General features: G+C 36.7%; 1 protein-coding gene across 3 annotated transcripts in view; it reads left to right on the forward strand.

Annotated features, from left to right (window-relative positions):
• The window catches only part of SLC44A5 (solute carrier family 44 member 5), a 431,009-nt gene extending 414,169 nt beyond the window's left edge, over positions 1-16,840 (forward strand). For all 3 annotated transcript variants that reach the window (XM_070786302.1, XM_019957254.2, XM_070786303.1), the window contains 6 exons: positions 3,644-3,747; positions 5,534-5,607; positions 6,220-6,290; positions 6,407-6,495; positions 8,203-8,287; positions 15,160-16,840. In XM_070786302.1, the coding sequence (XP_070642403.1) occupies positions 3,644-3,747; positions 5,534-5,607; positions 6,220-6,290; positions 6,407-6,495; positions 8,203-8,287; positions 15,160-15,266 (530 nt within the window). In that variant the 3' untranslated portion in view covers positions 15,267-16,840. The remainder of the gene's footprint in view (positions 1-3,643; positions 3,748-5,533; positions 5,608-6,219; positions 6,291-6,406; positions 6,496-8,202; positions 8,288-15,159) is intronic.
• Positions 16,841-17,153: the final 313 nt, after the last annotated feature.

The following is a 17,153-nucleotide window of genomic DNA, read 5'->3' on the forward strand; positions in this document are numbered from 1 at the left end:
ATGAGGCTCCTGTAAGTAGCATATACTTGAATCATTTTAAAAATTTTCATTTAGTCACTCTGTCTTTTGATTGGAAAATTTAGTTCATTTACAATAATTACAGTTGTAATTATTGAAAGTTATAGACTTACTTATTTCTATCTTGTTAACTGTTTTCTGGCTGTTTTAAAGTTTTTTGTTTTTTCTTCTCTTTCTTTGTGATTTTATCATTTTATAAGTGGTATCTTTTGATTCCTTTCTTGTATCTATTTTGTGGTTATCGTAAGGCTTATGTAAAATATATTATAGTTATAATAACTAAAGGAGAAGGAAATAGCAACCCACTCCAGTATTCTTGCCTGGAAAATTCCATGGACAGAGGAACCTGGAGGGCTACAGTCTATGGGATTACAAAGAGTCAGCCACGACTGAGCACATCAGCAGTATAATAACTAAATACCTTATAGTTAAAATATCTTATAGCTGATAACAAGTGAATTAGTAATGCATACAAAAACTCTACCTTTTTATATCCCCTATGCACATATATTTTATGCTACAATGTTTTTGGTATCACAATTTACATATTTTTATGTTGTGGATCCACTAACAAGTTATTTAGTTATACATAAAAAAGTCCTTTTAATACTTTGTCTTTAACCTTTATACTATAGTTCTAAGTGATTTACCTACTACCATTAAAATTGTAGAGCATTTTGAATTTAAGTTTATATTTACTTTACTGTGAGTTTTATGCTTTCATATATTTTCATGTTAATAATTAGCATCCTTTGTTTCAGCTTAAAGAACTCCCTTTAATATTTCTTGTAAGGCTATTCTGCTGGTGATGAACTCTTAGCTTTTGTTTGTCTGGAAAACTCTTACCTCTCCTTCAATATTGAAGGATAACTTTGCCACATAGATAGTTTCTTGGTTGGCAGATTTTCCTTTCAACACTTTTAATATATTATTCAACTTCATTCTGGCCTGCAAAGTTTCTGCTGAAAAATATGCTTATATTCTTATGGGGATTTCCTTGTATATAAGAAGTTCCTTCTTTCCTGCTGCCTTTACCTGACTTTTGAAAATTAACTTTATGTGATTCAATGTGGATCTCTTTAGATTGGTATTCTTTGAACTTTCTGGATCTGGATGTCTGTTTCTCCAGGCTAGGGAAATTTTCAGTCATTATTTCTTTGTATATGTTTTCTGCCCCTTTTTGCTTTCTCTTATCCCTCTGGGACCTCTGTAATATATATAATGGTCTGCTTGATGGTGTCACATTAGTCTCTTATAACTTCATGCTTTCTCTAACTGGATAAATCCCCCTGCATTGTCTTTGAATTCATTGATCCTTTCTTACACTAGATCTAGTCTGCTGTTGAATTCCTTTATTTAATTTTTCAGTTCAATTATTATAATTTTGAGCTCTATAAATTCGGTTTGATTTTTAGAAATTTTCTATCTCTTTATTGAAATTATCATTTTGTTCATTCATTGCTCCCTGACCATGGTAAGCATCTTTATGACCATTGTTTTGAATTCTGCATTGGGTAAGTCAATGATCTCTGTTTCATAAATGCCAGTTTTGGAAATATATCTTGTTTGTTTATTTGGAACATATTCCTTTGTTTCTTCATTTTTTTCCTTCACTCTCTGTATTTGTTTCTGTGCATTAGATAAAGCAGCCGTTTTCCCCAATTTGACAGACTAGTCTCAGGTAGGAGATGAGCTTCATTAATCAGCCCAGCCCAAGCTTCTTATTCTCTCAAATCTTTGTGATTGTCCTAGCCATCATAGTTAAGTAGCTCTTAGTAGTTGAAAGTGTAACTAGACCTGTCGGTGTCCCAAAGGGAAGAGTCACAGTCAGAACCTAGACAAGGCTGATTAGAAGCTAAACCCTCAGACATCAGCTGGAAAAGTGTGTAGTTAAGCCCATTTCAGGGAGAAACTAGGAGGGAAGCTTTTGCCTGCTTCCTCAGCACTCAGCCAGGATACATAACCATGGTAGAGGTTAGTGGTAGTAGGGCACTCCTTAACCATTCAAAACCTGATTCTTTGTTTTCTGCAGTCCTGTGAGACTCATAAGTACAAGCCCTATCTAGAGCTACACAAAGCTGGGTCACCAGGCATGTATACAAGCTCCTTCCAAAGAGAAGTTGATGACCTGCTCCCCCTAGGTCCTTGCAGGACCACAGGTAGATCTAGAGTGTGCAAATTAGAAATTCAACTTTTAGGCAGGGTGTTATAAAGTATGCACTCAGTCCCTTCCCAGGAAAAGACTGGAAGACGGGCATTTTTGCTTGCTTTCTCTTTGCTAGTCTCTGTGATTGCTATAGTTGTTTTTTATAGTCCCATAGAACTTGTGGGCATAAGCCCCTTTGGCTTCAGAGCTAAATGTTTTGGGGGTCTGTCTCTTGGGTGGGAATCTTGAAAGTTGGAATCCTTGATGTGTTGCTCAAACCCTTTACTCCTCAGGGAGAAGCTGAGAGTTGGGGGTATTGTCCTGGTTGTATGGCATTGTGCCAGGGGTAGGGTTTATGGTGAGTGTGTCTCAGCCTTTCCTACAATTTCACTGTTAGAATTTTTTAGTTGCCTGATGTGAAGGAGTCACTCAGCTTGTTTCTGGATTTCTCTCAGAGGAAATAGCTCCCAGTATAGTTATACATTTGGTGCGTCTGTGGGAGGAGGGAAGTTCAGGAGCCTCCTTGTTACCATCGTTGTCCCTCCCGAAAATGATTTGCATAAATATCGCTCTGAAGAAAGTATATAAGTGGTGAATAAATATATGAAAGGATGCTCAATATTAGTCATTGTGGAAATGCAAACCAAAAACATAATGAGCTACCACTTCATACCCAATAAAATGGCTACTATCAAAAAATGAAAAATAATATGTTTGTAGGTTAAGGATAAATTGGAACACCTGTGTATTGCTGGTAGGAATGTAAAATCATATTGCCACTGTGGAAAACAGTATGGTGATTCTTTAAAACATTAAAAATATGATTGCCAGCATTTCCACTTCCAGATATATACTCAAAAGGGTTGAAAGCAGGGACTCAAATAAATACCTGGACACCAATATTCATAGCAGCATTATTCACAATAGCCAAAAGATAGAAAGAACCCAAATTTCCATTAACAGATAAAAGAAAAAACAAAATTGTTTGTGTGTGTGTATATACATACACACACACATGCACACACATACATACGTACAACAGAATATTATTCATCTCTAAAAATCATGTAATAGGTGGATCCTCATAACAATGTTAAGTGAAATAAGCAAGACACAAAAGGTTAAATATTGTAAGATTCCACTTATATAAGGTATCCAGAAGAGGCAAATTCATACAGACAGAAGTATGATAGAGGTTACCAGGGACTTGGAGGAGGGGAGAATGAGGAGTTATTGTTTTAATGGGTACAGAGTTTCTATGAGATGATGATAAGTTCTGGAAATTGATAGTGATGGCAGTTTCACAATACTGTGAATGTACTTAATGCTACTGAGTTGTACACTTAAAAGTGGTTAAAATGGTAAATTTTATATATATTTTACTACAGTTAAATCAAAAAGCCCATTTAAAATTTTACTATTATTTTTATTTATAGAGTCTACAAATCATTAATAGGTTTAAATATCTCCTTCTCATAGAGGCCCAGAGCAACATTTCTAAATTCCTAAAATGCTGCCTGAGATGCTGTTTCTGGTGTTTGGAAAAAGCAGTAAAGTTTTTGAACAGAAATGCCTATGTTATGGTAAGTAAATTATTTTTATTTACTAAACTTCTTTGCAAACCCAAATCGCATGTCTACATTTCCATCTCAAAAGCACTTGTATATCAAGCAGTTGAATTTATCACCATGTTGATACAAGAATTTGTGAATCCAATGCCTGATTCAGGGCTATGCTTTCCTAGCTGAGACAGTAACTTAACTGTACTTCATTATTACCTTCAATACCTTTATGGAGAGGGAAAATATTATTTCCCTTGTGTGTGTGTACCCTCAGTCGTGTCTGACTCTTTGCAACCCCATGGACTGTAGTCCTCCAGGCTCTTCTGTCCATGGAATACTCCAGTCAAGAATACTGGAGTGAGTTGCCATTTCCTCCTCCAAGGTATCTTCCTGACCCAGAAATCAAACCTGTATCTCCTGCATTGGCAGGCAGATTCTTTACCACTGCACCACCTGGGAAGCCCATTGTTTCCCTTAGAAATATAAAAATGTGCTAGATTAAAAATAATACTATTTGTCTTTGACATACTTTCATGGGAGGGAAGCTTAATTAGTCTAGATTTCACGATGAAAAGAAAATATTCTTCTAATTCTGGGATTTACACATTTTTAAGGAAGGATCTGTTTCTTTTTATGATTCTTATTTTGAAATATGTGGGAATTGATAATGTAACTGAATTTGTTACTTATTTCCAATAGGAATATGGTGGCTTCTAAAGAGATTCTTTTTAAAAACAGGGGATACAAAAATATTGTTCTAAAATTTAGCAATTACAACCTTATTAACACTTGATTATCACAGTGATATAGGGTCTGATGGTGTGATTCAAATAGTTATGGATATTCAAAGAGTCATTTATATAACTCCAGTGAGAATATTTTATTGAGCCTCTTAATAAAGTAAGTGTGTATTGGAAGGCACAGGGTTTCCTGAGAGTAATTTTTAATGTGAATGCTACACTTCACCTATTCAGCAACACATCATAGCCAAACCCTTCAAAGACAAGCTGTGACCTGGGATTTGAGAAGACCTACCTCTGTTTACTTTGGCCACCTGCTGAGAAGAGCTGACTCATTTGAAAAGACCCTGATAATGGGAAGGATTGAGGGCGGGAGGAGAAGGGGACAACAGAGGATGAGATGGTTGGATGGCATCACCGACTCAATGGATATGAGTTTGGGTGAACTCCAGGAGTTGGTGATGGACAGAGAGGCCTGACATGCTGTGGTTCATGGAGTCACGAAGAGTTGGACACGACTGAGTGACTGAACTGAACCTCTGTTTAAATTTGTGTATTTCCCATGGAATTAACGGAGAAGGCAATGGCACCCCACTCCAGTACTCTTGCCCGGAAAATCCCATGGACGGAGGAGCCTAGTAGGCTGCAGTCCATGGGATTGCTGAGAGTCAGACACGACTGAGTGACTTCACTTTCACTTTTCACTTTCATGCATTGGAGAAGGAAATGGCAACCCATTCCAGTGTTCTTGCCTGGAGAATCCCAGGGACGGGGGAGCCTGGTGGGCTGCCATCTATGGGGTCGCACAAAGTCGGACACGACTGAAGCGACTTAGCAGCAGCATGGAATTAAGGGAAAATAGCAACTGAAATATACCTTATTGTCAATGACTCTGAGAGTTATGCAGAGTTGAGGATACATGGTTCCCAAGCCTCCCATGAGCCCAAAGGTTGGAAAGATGAATGAGAGTAACTGTATGGGTGACAGAGAATTAATTAATGTTCCTGTCATTGGATTGTCTGTTGGTCTTGTTAAGTTATCAGAATAATATCAACTGTCTTCCTCAGATGGCAATATACGGCAAAAACTTCTGCAAGTCAGCAAGAGATGCTTTCAATCTTCTGATGAGAAATATTTTAAAGTAAGTAAGCAGGTTGAGCATTGCAGTGGATGGTTTGGTGAATTTTGAGCATTTATACGTCACATGTTGGTGGTTTTATTAGACATGAATCTTCTCTTTTATTTTAAAAGATTTAAATCTTCTCCTTCACACCTTAAATTTCTTTGTATGTCTTTGAATTGTTGCTCCCATCATCCATCTATACCTTTATACCCAGTGGCACTTACTCATCTTTATTATACCCTATGCTCAAGAAATTCCCCACACAAACATTATCATCACGTTTCTGACTTTTCTTTCCTCCCAAAATTGACAGACTCTGAGTGAACAAAATCAGAGAACCAATGCAGCCATCCTCAGGATGCAGGGTGTCTATAGTCCTCAAATTAGACTGAGAGAGGCTGACACCACCAATAGCACCTGACAGCCCTTATAATGCCATTTTCTGTTCACTTCCTTATAAATAAGTCAGAATTTCATGCCTGGGTTCCTTCATTTCTTCCACTTAATAAATGCTAAGTAAGATTTCAGCAAAGACACATCAAAATGAATTCATGGATTATTTACTTTCGTAAATTTTTAGTAACAAATCTAACTTAAACACAAAATTATTTTTTTTTTTCTGATTTTCAGAATTGCAGTTATGGATAGAGTGACAGACTTTGTACTAATCCTGGGAAAGATTCTAGTTGCTGGCTGTATAGGTAAGTAGTAGTAGTAGTAATAATAACAATAACAACAACAATGAAGATTTTTAAAAAATTTAACAGGTGCCTAGAAAAACTTCTTTATGACAAAAAGCTATATTCCTTTGCTCCAGGTGTCCTGGCCTTTCTACTTTTCACGGAAAGACTCCCAGTGATTATAGAAGGACCAACATCTTTAAATTACTACTGGGTACCTTTGCTGGTAAGAGCTGATAGTAAGTTTGGGCTGCTACAATAAAAATACCATAGACTGGGTGGCTTAAACAACAGGGGTTTATTCCTCACAGTTTTGAAGATGAGAAGTCCAAGATCAAGGTGCCCACAGATTCAGTCCCTAGTGAGAGCTTCCTTCCTAATTTGCAAAGGCATACCTTCTTGCTGTATTCTAACAGGGTAGAAAGAGAGATCCTCTCTCATCTTCTCCTATAAGGGCACTAACCATTCACGAGGTCTCCATCCTTGTATCCTCATTGCCTCCCAAAGGCCCCACGCCCAGATGCCATCACACTGGGGATTAGGTTTCCACGTAGGAATTTTGAGGGGACACAATTCATTCCATAGCCACTGGGTAATACTGACTCTGATTTATGAGAGATGGCAGAATAAAAAACCAAAAAGGAATAGGAGAAATAATGATAGCTAACATGATTAGTCTTACTTTGTGCCCAGCCTCATTCTGCTGTGGAGCTTGGGTTCCTTGGAAGCAACCCCTGAGACAGAGGATTGCAAGCAGAGGGCTTATTACGAAGTGCTCTCCGGAGATACGCTGGAAAGGAAGTGAGGAGGACAGGGCTGGGCAAAAAAAGAAGCTGATCCATGCTGCAATTACAGTTGAAGCCTCAGACATAATTATAGGAATTTCTGACACAGGGGCTAGGCCTCCATATACTGCATCAGGCAGCCATTGGCCAAGGGTTGCCCTCTGAATGATGGTGTAACCTTGAATGAGGCAGTTCCCTGCAAAAGCAAGTTCTGTGGAGCAAAACAGCTGAGTCATCAGCTGCCTGCCTACATTCCCAACAACTGGGAGATAGATGTGGCAACTGGAGAGGACCTGGAGGGAACCCTGTGGGATCTTTTACAGTATATTATTAATAACTCACTCAATCCATGTGTCATAAACACCACTGTTACAATCTCTGCTTCCCCACCAACAATCTTCCATAGGAAGCACAGAGAGATGAGTGACTTGTTGAGTGAGTGCCTCAGCTGTGATTAAACTTAGGCAGTGTGTGCTTTTAACTCCATGCTCTGGACTTCCCCGGTGGTCCAGTAGTTAAGAGTCTACCTGTTGGGCCTCCCTGGTGGCTCAGTGGTTAAAAAAAAAAAAAATCTACCTGCCAGTGCAGGAGACACAGGTTCAATCCTGATCTGAAAAGATTCCACATGCCATGGGGCAACCAAGCCCGTGAGCCATAACTATGGAAGCTCGTGTACCTAAAACCTGTACTCTGCAAGAAGAGAAGCCACCCCAGTGAGAAGCCCCACTAGAGCTAGAGAGTAGCCCCCACTTGCCACAACTAGAGAAAGCCCACATGCAGCAATGAAGACACAGCACAGCCAAACATAAATGAATATTTTAAAAAGAATAGGATTATTCCATGAAAAAATGAAACAAAAAACTCTGTGCTTTACTGCCTCAGTATGCAGGATCCTAGATCTGGGATGCTTTTGGTAAGCATTAGGGATAGTGAAAAGAAAACTGGGAGATAATCTAGCACATTTTGTTTAAATCTCAGTTCAAATACACTCAAAAACATTATCATTGAATCTTTTACATTTCTATATTGAAATCTTTTTCATCAAAGAGTACTTCAAAGTTTCCTTATCATGATTTCATTTAAAACTGCGTTATTGTTCTTTTGGACAAATTTATGACATCTTCATTCTTTTCTCTACTCATTTACAGACAGTGATTATTGGATCTTACATAATTGCACATGGATTCTTCAGCGTCTATGCAATGTGTATTGAAACTATTTTCATCTGCTTCTGTAAGTTTTCAGTATATGTGTTTTCCCTCTTCAGTGGATAACCGAAAGATGAAAAGGTTTACACCCATGTCTTTAGCTGGCTGTGGATTTGCTATGACCTGGCTGCAACTGCAAAACAGTGTTAATTTGGAAAGAGACATTGTCTAGTAGATTCTTTTTAAAACTTAACAGCTGAGAGATGATATTCTCAAAGCACAGGAGAGTCAGGCATCATGGCATGGTTTTAGCATGAAATTATTTTTTAATTTCTGAAAATGTTTTCAAATTTGTAGTAATAATTGGCTTCTGTTATGCTTCATTAACAACTGAAGACTTAGCTGGGCTTTGAGGCTGGGCTTTGGGAACTCTTGAGGAGAGCCATTATAGTTTCTGATAAAGCCAAGCTGGCAACGATTTCAAAGATACATAGAGCCAATTCACACTAGGTAACACAATGACAGATAGATAGGATTAATAGAGAGGCATGTCTTGGAAATGTTTAGATGAACTCTGATGCTTATCGTTAAAATATTTCATTAGGGCTTTCATCACTGACTACTGCACTGTGCCTCTATGGAGCATGTGCTACTCACATACACAGAACGGGTATGTTTTCTATTAGTACCTCATCTTAAAAGCCCTGGGGAGTCTAGTGCCCATCAGGAGCTTGATCTGTTGTCATCTTCAGCCTAAATAAAGTAAGGTCAACAGATGAAAGAACAGAGCTTGTTATCCCTACAGCTAATACCCTCTGAGAGATTATTTCTCTGGCACATTGCTCTTAAGAGAAGCAGAGAAAACATTCTATTACAGTGCATTAATGAGTTATCCACCTGTATAAAATGAACAGTTCAGTGGGTTTTTTTGGTATAACTCATAGTACCAACTGCATGCTGGGGTCAGGATAGGAGATAATGTATGTGTGTGTGTGTGTGTGTGTGTGTGTGTGTGTGTGTGTGTGTGTGTGTGTGTGTGTACTACCTGCAATGCGGGACACCTGGGTTCAATCCCTGAGTTGGCAAGATCCCCTGGAGCAGAGCATGGCAACCCACTCTAGTATTCTTGCCTGGAGAATCCCATGGACAGAGAAGCCTACAGTCCATGGTGTCATAAGGAGTCAGACACAACTGAGTGACTAAGCACACACACACACACACATATATATACCCACACATATACATATATATATTTCATAGGGTGTTATATTGAAGGAAAAAATCTTCTAGAAAATGGTTGGATATCTTTTTCCTTTCTGAACATTTACAAATCAATTTTCAATAACTGGACAAAGAAATCAGGAGAACTTTGTGCACAAGTGAGCTCTTCCTTTGACTCTAAATGGAACTGGAATGTTTAATCTTTTCCTAGCACCCCAGTGGTTTGTCAGGAAAAGCCATCTACAAAATACCACATGAACAAACTTCAGCTCAGGTATGAGATGGAAGAAGGAACACAGGAATAAAGTAGCTTAAGACACAGAAGAGACAGAGCTTTCAAATGTTCAGAGAGCTTTCCTCTCAAATGCTAATTATGGGAGTCAAATTGGGAGAGCCCACTGGGGTCTTCCCCATTTTTGTAACTGAAAAGTTTTCTAAAAATGTATCCGAGGAAATGTCTAGAACCTACCAGTTTCCAGTCTTTGGAAGCTTTGGCAAGTCTTGTGGATTTTAATTTTGACAGTGGATTCTAAATTTGAGAATGAAGAAATGTTTTGCATTCGTCGATATTACTATATTCCACTCATCTATATTGCCAAGTTCTTAAAAATCAGGTATAATTTCAGCCTTGTTCAAAACATCATGTGTTGAACGTGAACCTTTTTTCTTCAATATTCTTGTCATTGATAATAAAGAACAAGAGAAACTAAATTGCGTTTCTCTTCCCTCTCCAGCTGTTACTTTGGGCAACATCTAACTTTGGAAACTATTCTCCTTAAATGATATTCCAAACCAAATTCTGATTGTGTGGAACTGTACCTTTTGTTGTTGTTGTTGTTTTTTCTGCATACCTCTTTTTTTAATTTTTAAACTTTACATAATTGTATTAGTTTTGCCAAATATCAAAATGAATCCACCACAGGCATACATGTGTTCCCCATCCTGAACCCTCCTCCCTCCTCCCTCCCCACACCATCCCTCTGGGTCGTCCCAGTGCACCAGCCCCAAGCATCCAGTATCGCGCATTGAACCTGGACTGGCAACTCGTTTCTTACATGATATTCTACATGCTTCAATGTCACTCTCCCAAATCTTCCCACCCTCTCCCTCTCCCACAGAGTCCATACTTTATACCTATTATCTTGACTGCCAGAAAACTGGTATGTTTAAAAATGTGAACCACTTGCAAATACTCTATTTTGTAGAAACGTAGCATCCTTTCAACATTACAAAGAAATGAGAATTCTGACCCCAAGATAGGAGAAAACAATACTTGTAGATGATTATTATCATTATTGGGTGATTGATACTGTAGTTCCTACCCATTCCTCAAAAGTAATAACGATATAAACATATAATAGGTGATATAGAAATATGATTAAGGAAAAAAGAACAAAAATGTTCAGCATCTATGATGTTTCCTACTTAGCTTTTCATTTTGTAGCTGAGGAAAGTCACTGTGAAGTCCACTGTAAAAATCTGATAAACCAATAATCCAACCATTCCTAAGAGAGTATGGTGAAAAATAACTTAGATATATTCTAAGTGATTATGGTGTATGGTTTTATATAATATTTCTTATCCTTTATTTCATAATAAATAAAGGCTAAAAATAATATAATATTTTAATATACTAGTAAAAACAGAATCAAGTTGCATTTATATATTTATTGAGATATTATCAGTTGTGAATTATATGTATCTGCAAGAAATTTAATTCTATGTAAACTTCTCCTTGCTTCTCAGCATCATTCTGATCCTTTCCCCCAACCACCCAGCAAATGTGTGCTCACTGAATACCCATCATCTTACTATTAAGCAAAGCAGGAATATAAACTCATATATTACAAAAGTCATAAGACATTGCATTAGCTTTTGAATGTAATCTGAGGCAAACTGCAAGGATTTAGGACGGGGCACCTTTTAGTTAGCAGCATGAGATCTGAAGTAGGTGTCTAGAAACTGGGTCCTCACTTCATCCTGATTGCCCCAGAGCTTTCAACTTTAGGAGAATCATTTCACATCCCTGGGTCTCAATTTCTTCATCTGTAACATTAGGGTGTGAATTACCATTAAGAGCAACTTTGAACTCTGAAATTCAAGTATTCTCTATATGTATCATGCCACACTTTTTCTTCAGCTTCATCTCAGAGGATAGGGCAGTTTACCTTTATGAACTGAAAAGTTGCAGAATTCAAAGATAACACCTTTGAAAGGACATTAAAGATCTTATTAACCTTTAAACTATCAAAATAAACCTCTTTGGGAGTGGGTGGGATTTACAAAGTTTTAGTGCTTCCTGGCAGAAGTTGAAGCTTCTAACTTTGACTAGTATTGGCTACTTAACTGCACTAATTTGTCTTATATTTTACTTTCTAACACTGCTTTCTCTGGTTTTTCCCTGTTCAACTCTCCAAATTCTAAAAATGCATATAATTATTCTGCCGCTGCTTGCTGCTTTTGCCTGCTTTGGCTGCTGCATATACAGGTGAAGATCTGGAAAGAAATGATGGATCAACAGAAAAACCCTACTTCATAACCCCTACCCTGCACGGAATTCTGAACAAGAAGCAACTAGTTCCCCAGAAGCAGAAAAAGTAGAAAAGCTTCAAACAGTGCCATTCACTTTTAAGTAGAAGTTTTGTAAATTAGGTCATTTGTATTGGAAAATGATGCTTTTAAGTAATGTGAAATTTCAGTACCTATTCCTGAAAAGCAAGAACCTGGTACCATCTGAGGTATCAGGCAGTTGATGACAGTAGCCTCTGTGAACTAGGATACTTTATAGACTGTGGTTCCAACTGAAGAGCAAGGTGTAAATGTCACATGTTTTCTTAAAGTCTATAGCTGAGAGTGTTTCCAAACTTTTATAACTTGGCAGGCTGTTTTCCATTGCAGCACTTTGACGACCTTTCTTTTTACAAATGTGTATTTGTAAAAGATATTCAGGAAACTTTTGAAAGCACTATAAATGTATAATCAATTAGCCATAAACAGGTTGATTTATAGTTAACCAGCATATGGTACTAAATTTGTAAATGTGGTGCTATGGTTATATTTATACTGTTCAAGCAAGTGGACAGCATCCTAAACTGTGATTAAACTTATATTAATGGTTCCCTGGGAAGTATATTTCAGTAAGTGATTCAAGACCATGATGAATATATAGATGCTAAGGTTATACAGGTTCCACAGAGAGCATTACTAGGTAAAAACTACCATGGAACCTTCATAGGCCATTTTGTTGTCATGAAATTAAAGTTGAATCTGAGTTCTGGAATATCATTTTTAATAATATGAACCTGAGGCCACCATGAAAATATTCTGAGCAGAAATGAAATGGCCACATAACTTGTACCCTTTGTCTATAACCCAAATAGAGATGAATCTTTATGCCTACCATATAGGAAATGGGTATGGATGTGTTTCAGAAGAGTGATTAAATCTTTTATGAGCATGCCTGTTTTTCTAGATTAAAGAGATCATGTGGGTTTGTTCTATAAAAGGTTTAATTTTAGCTTAACTTTCAGTGAAAAAAGAGACAAGATAAGACTTCAGATTTTACCCTAAGGAAACATTAGCCCTCCATAGGTACCTCAGCTGGTACCTTTACAAGGGGCATACTGTGGATTAGGAGATCTCTTCCTGAAGGGCTCAGGAGGGAAGTTATTCTTCCACCTCTGCTGACCAGACCAACAAACCAGGCTCTGGCAGCCATGCCTTAGTCTTTTGCATGGTGGAGCAAAGCATGAATCAGACACCCACATACCTTGTCTATCCATCTCCTGTGTACAAGAGCATAAGATATGGCGAACAGTGTGAAAATGTACCCCAAAGGAGTACTGGGTCAACAGTGTCCTTTTGGCTTTTACACTAAGTTTGTGTATAAGGATTATTTATGTCTTGACAAAAAGGAGCACGATCTGGATATAATCCATGTATCCAAGAAGAGTTAGAAATGTATAATTGTGTTATAAATTAACATGACTAGTAATTTATTTAACAACCCTGAAGTGTGGGGTCACTGACTTCCTACCAGCTTAATAGCAAGAAGCCAATGAATAGGGGAGAGTTTCAAAATATTGGTCCTTATATGGCCCCATCTTATTCTTGGCTTACTTTCTTTTACGATTGTAATCAAAAGCATCATTTGGCTTCCTATCTTGGCAAAAGCCTTCTTCACTCTCATGCTCCTTGAAGTATAATTCAGAGAAGAGTGACAACCTATATTTCTAGATAGTTGTTATTATTATTTTATTCAATAATATACCTGGATGAGAGGGGAGTTTGGGGGAGAATGGATACATGTATATGTATGGCTGAGTCCCTCATCTGTGTGCATGAAACTATCACAACATTGTTAATTGGCTATACTCCAATTTAAAATAAAAAATTAAAAAGAAATAATACAAGGTTCACAACAAAAATCTAGTCAAATAGTTACCTCTATCTTAAGTGTTGAAAATTATAAGGAATAAGTCCCCTTTTAGGAGTAGTTGGAAAATTCATAATGATGAAACAAAACAATTTTTAATTTTCTGTGTATATATCAGAATCACTCTGAGAATTTGTTATAAATATTGCTACCTGTGCTCCCCACCCCAAGAGACTCTGATGTAAGTATTTTGATGTGGGGCAGCTTGTGAATTATTAAAAAGTTCTCTAGTGATTCTGATGCACATAAAAGTTGGGAAATAACTTAAAACATAAATCAATGTATGGGAAATTAGTTGCTTATTTTCTACTTATATTCTTGGCTTTTCTAGGAATTACAAAATTATGAAAGACAAAGGAGATTCATTTGGAGATTGCTAGCAGTCATAATTTCTATTTTTAGATTCTTGGTACTAGATGGGACCCATGTATTAAATGTTTAACATTGAACCTGCTGATTAGACCAGAAGAATCGCCACAGTAAAAGTATTCATTGAAGAGGATGGAGATACATTCTAAACTTGACTATAAGAATATAACCCTTGGGTGCAAAATCATAGGAAAAGGAATGTTGTTTGGTTCAGTAGTTCTAAATAATTTTTTAATAATTAGAAAGTTCTAAGCAGAGAAGTTTTAACCCATATTATGTGCTTAATCTAGTTAGAAAAATATTTTTCATTAATTACCTCTGTGTAATTGAAATATTTAGAGAAAAATGGGTGTTGTTTTTGAGAAAAATTTGGAAGCCACTTAGAAAGAAATTAAATAACAGTGAAAAAATGGAGAAAATGGAGCAATATGTCTCAAAATTTGCGGTTCAAGGATTTGAAATATACTGAAAATTTACAAATCTTTTTAGAAAACTAGACTACTGAAATTGTTGCTTGAAACACAAAAGCAATTTTGAATTAATACAGTAAGTTAGAAGGCAAATTCAATACATAACACGTTTTAGAAATGTGAAGGTGAATTTAAAAATTCCTTATGTATCTCTTGATTTTTGTGTAATTACGTTTGTTCCCTAAAAGAAGAGAAAACTTGTTTTCTCAATTGTGCAGCTGAGAGGCAGGTGCTATTGGCAGAATCAGACCTGGTACACAGAATGAGATAGTATCTTACTGACCTAACAATAAGGGCTGATTGTTTTCTCATAGTTATGTTTACAGTAACGTTGATGCCAAACTATGCTGTTTTTTTTAAATAACATTTTGAACTGCTGTAAAGCAAGTATACAGCAGATGGCGATGTTACTTCTCTTACACTTGTGCTTTGATATTTACCCTGTGCCATTCTTCCTCCTAGTGGAAGATTTAGAAAGAAACGATGGTTCTGCTGAAAAACCCTATTACATGAGTCAGTCTCTGATGAAGATTATGAACAAGCGAAATGCAGAAACCAAGAAGCAGTAGAAGTGCAATCTCGGGTCCTCCTGCAGCGGTGTCACCTTTGGCTCGTCTCCTGCGTCTGTGCTGCACTTCTCTCATAAGTGCTCTGTGTGTGGAACCCTGTACTCACGACCTTGTTGGCTTTGATTTGCATGTTTTATACCAAAGCTTATACTGTAATATGTGAAGCCATCAGAAGTCGCAAGGGAATTGTTAATAACACAGAACATTTTTTATACTAAGATCTTCTGTTTGGTAATTCATTTTTAAAGAGAATGGCTTGGATGTTTTGAAAATGCTAGTGAATATGTTAATATTGTTTTAAATATTAGATTGAAAATGATACATTATTTAAACTAATAGCTCCTAATATATTTTTTAAATTACAACTAAAAGACTTCTGCAGGGAAAATTGGTAAGCAAAGTGAAAGAGAAGATTTTAAAGTTTTCCCCACTCCCGTTTGACAGTAAATCGGTAAAAGGAGCACTCCACTCCAGATTTTGCTCTAAGTATAGACTGTTTCCTATTAAACAAACTGTCAGTCATCCAGCCTTTACTACTTCGTCCTCTCTGACAAAGTGCCTTACTGGCTGTTTAATATCACCCAGCTTTTGTGGGCAAGTTTACAAACATTGTTTAAAAAAAAAATCCTGCAATGTTTAGTGATTAAAACAAGTCTTCTTGCATTTGTTTTCCTCTTAGCTTACTGGTTGGAAACCATTTGTCATTTCACTACGTTTGATAGTCTCACTGTATAGACTACATTTTGCAGCATAAACAATTTCCCTTGCGCCTAGTGGACGCTCATGAATGTGTACTACACTCAAGAAAAAACCTGAAAGGACACTTGTTGGGTTTGTTTGTTTTTTTTACTAAAAGGGAATTTAAAATGTAATCTTTTCTATGATAGATCTTTGAAAATAGGTATAAGACTACATTTATCAGTGTTTTACACAGATTGGAAAGGGAAACTTTAAGAAATCACAAAGGGAAACTTTACCCCCTTAGAAAGGGTGCTCACAGATACCGTGTACTGAATAGTTCCATTTTAAATGGATTTACTGTCCATGAGTGTACTAAGTATGTTATTTCCATTCTCTAACTTTTGATATGAACTAATCTGTTTACTTACGATACTTACTTTTTATTGTGCTAATATGAACAGGAACATAATTTCTAATTCAGTTTTAAATAATTTTATTAGTACTGCTAACTTGAAAGAAAATGAATTCGGTTTGTTACTCAGTTATAGAAAGAGTCCATAAAACAATCACCCTAAGGGAACGTCAATCACACAGTGATAAGTTGTGAAAGCTTTGAGAATCAACTGTGTAAGTTACTAGCAGTTTATCTACTATCATATTTAACTGTGACTTTGGATATTCTTTTATGCCAAAAACAAACTCACATGAGCATATGACAGTCTGAGCTCTGTAACCAGTGTGCTTCTGCTGTGCAGAAATATTAGGGACCTATTGTCTAAATAGCTTTGATAACTGAAGTGTTTAATATTTACTGAGATATGTTGTTACTCATTGTTTTAAATCTGTTTTTTTCTTCTAATAAAGATTTAGATAAGAAAAAAACTCTCTGCATTTTCATTTCTTTAAGCTAGAAAAACACACCTACCAGGACAAGATTTCCTCTGTATCAAATATCTTGATTTCTTTTAAAATCTCGATTTATCTTTAAAATGGTTTTTCACTTTTCCTAGCTGTGCATTGATTGCCAAACCAAATAACTGAAGATGATAATTTATGCAAAGTAAGTAAGTCAAAGATGATAAATGGAGAAGAAATTGATTTTTTTTAAACCCAAACAATGGCCTAAATTAGTTTTTAAATTTGCCAAAGATTTTCTCAGTCCCTCTTTTGGTTTTGGCCAGTTTCATAAGAAGCAAATCTCATTAG

The sequence above is a fragment of the Bos indicus genome, chromosome 3 (assembly GCF_029378745.1).
Source record: "Bos indicus isolate NIAB-ARS_2022 breed Sahiwal x Tharparkar chromosome 3, NIAB-ARS_B.indTharparkar_mat_pri_1.0, whole genome shotgun sequence".
NCBI classification, from domain to species: Eukaryota; Metazoa; Chordata; class Mammalia; order Artiodactyla; family Bovidae; genus Bos; species Bos indicus.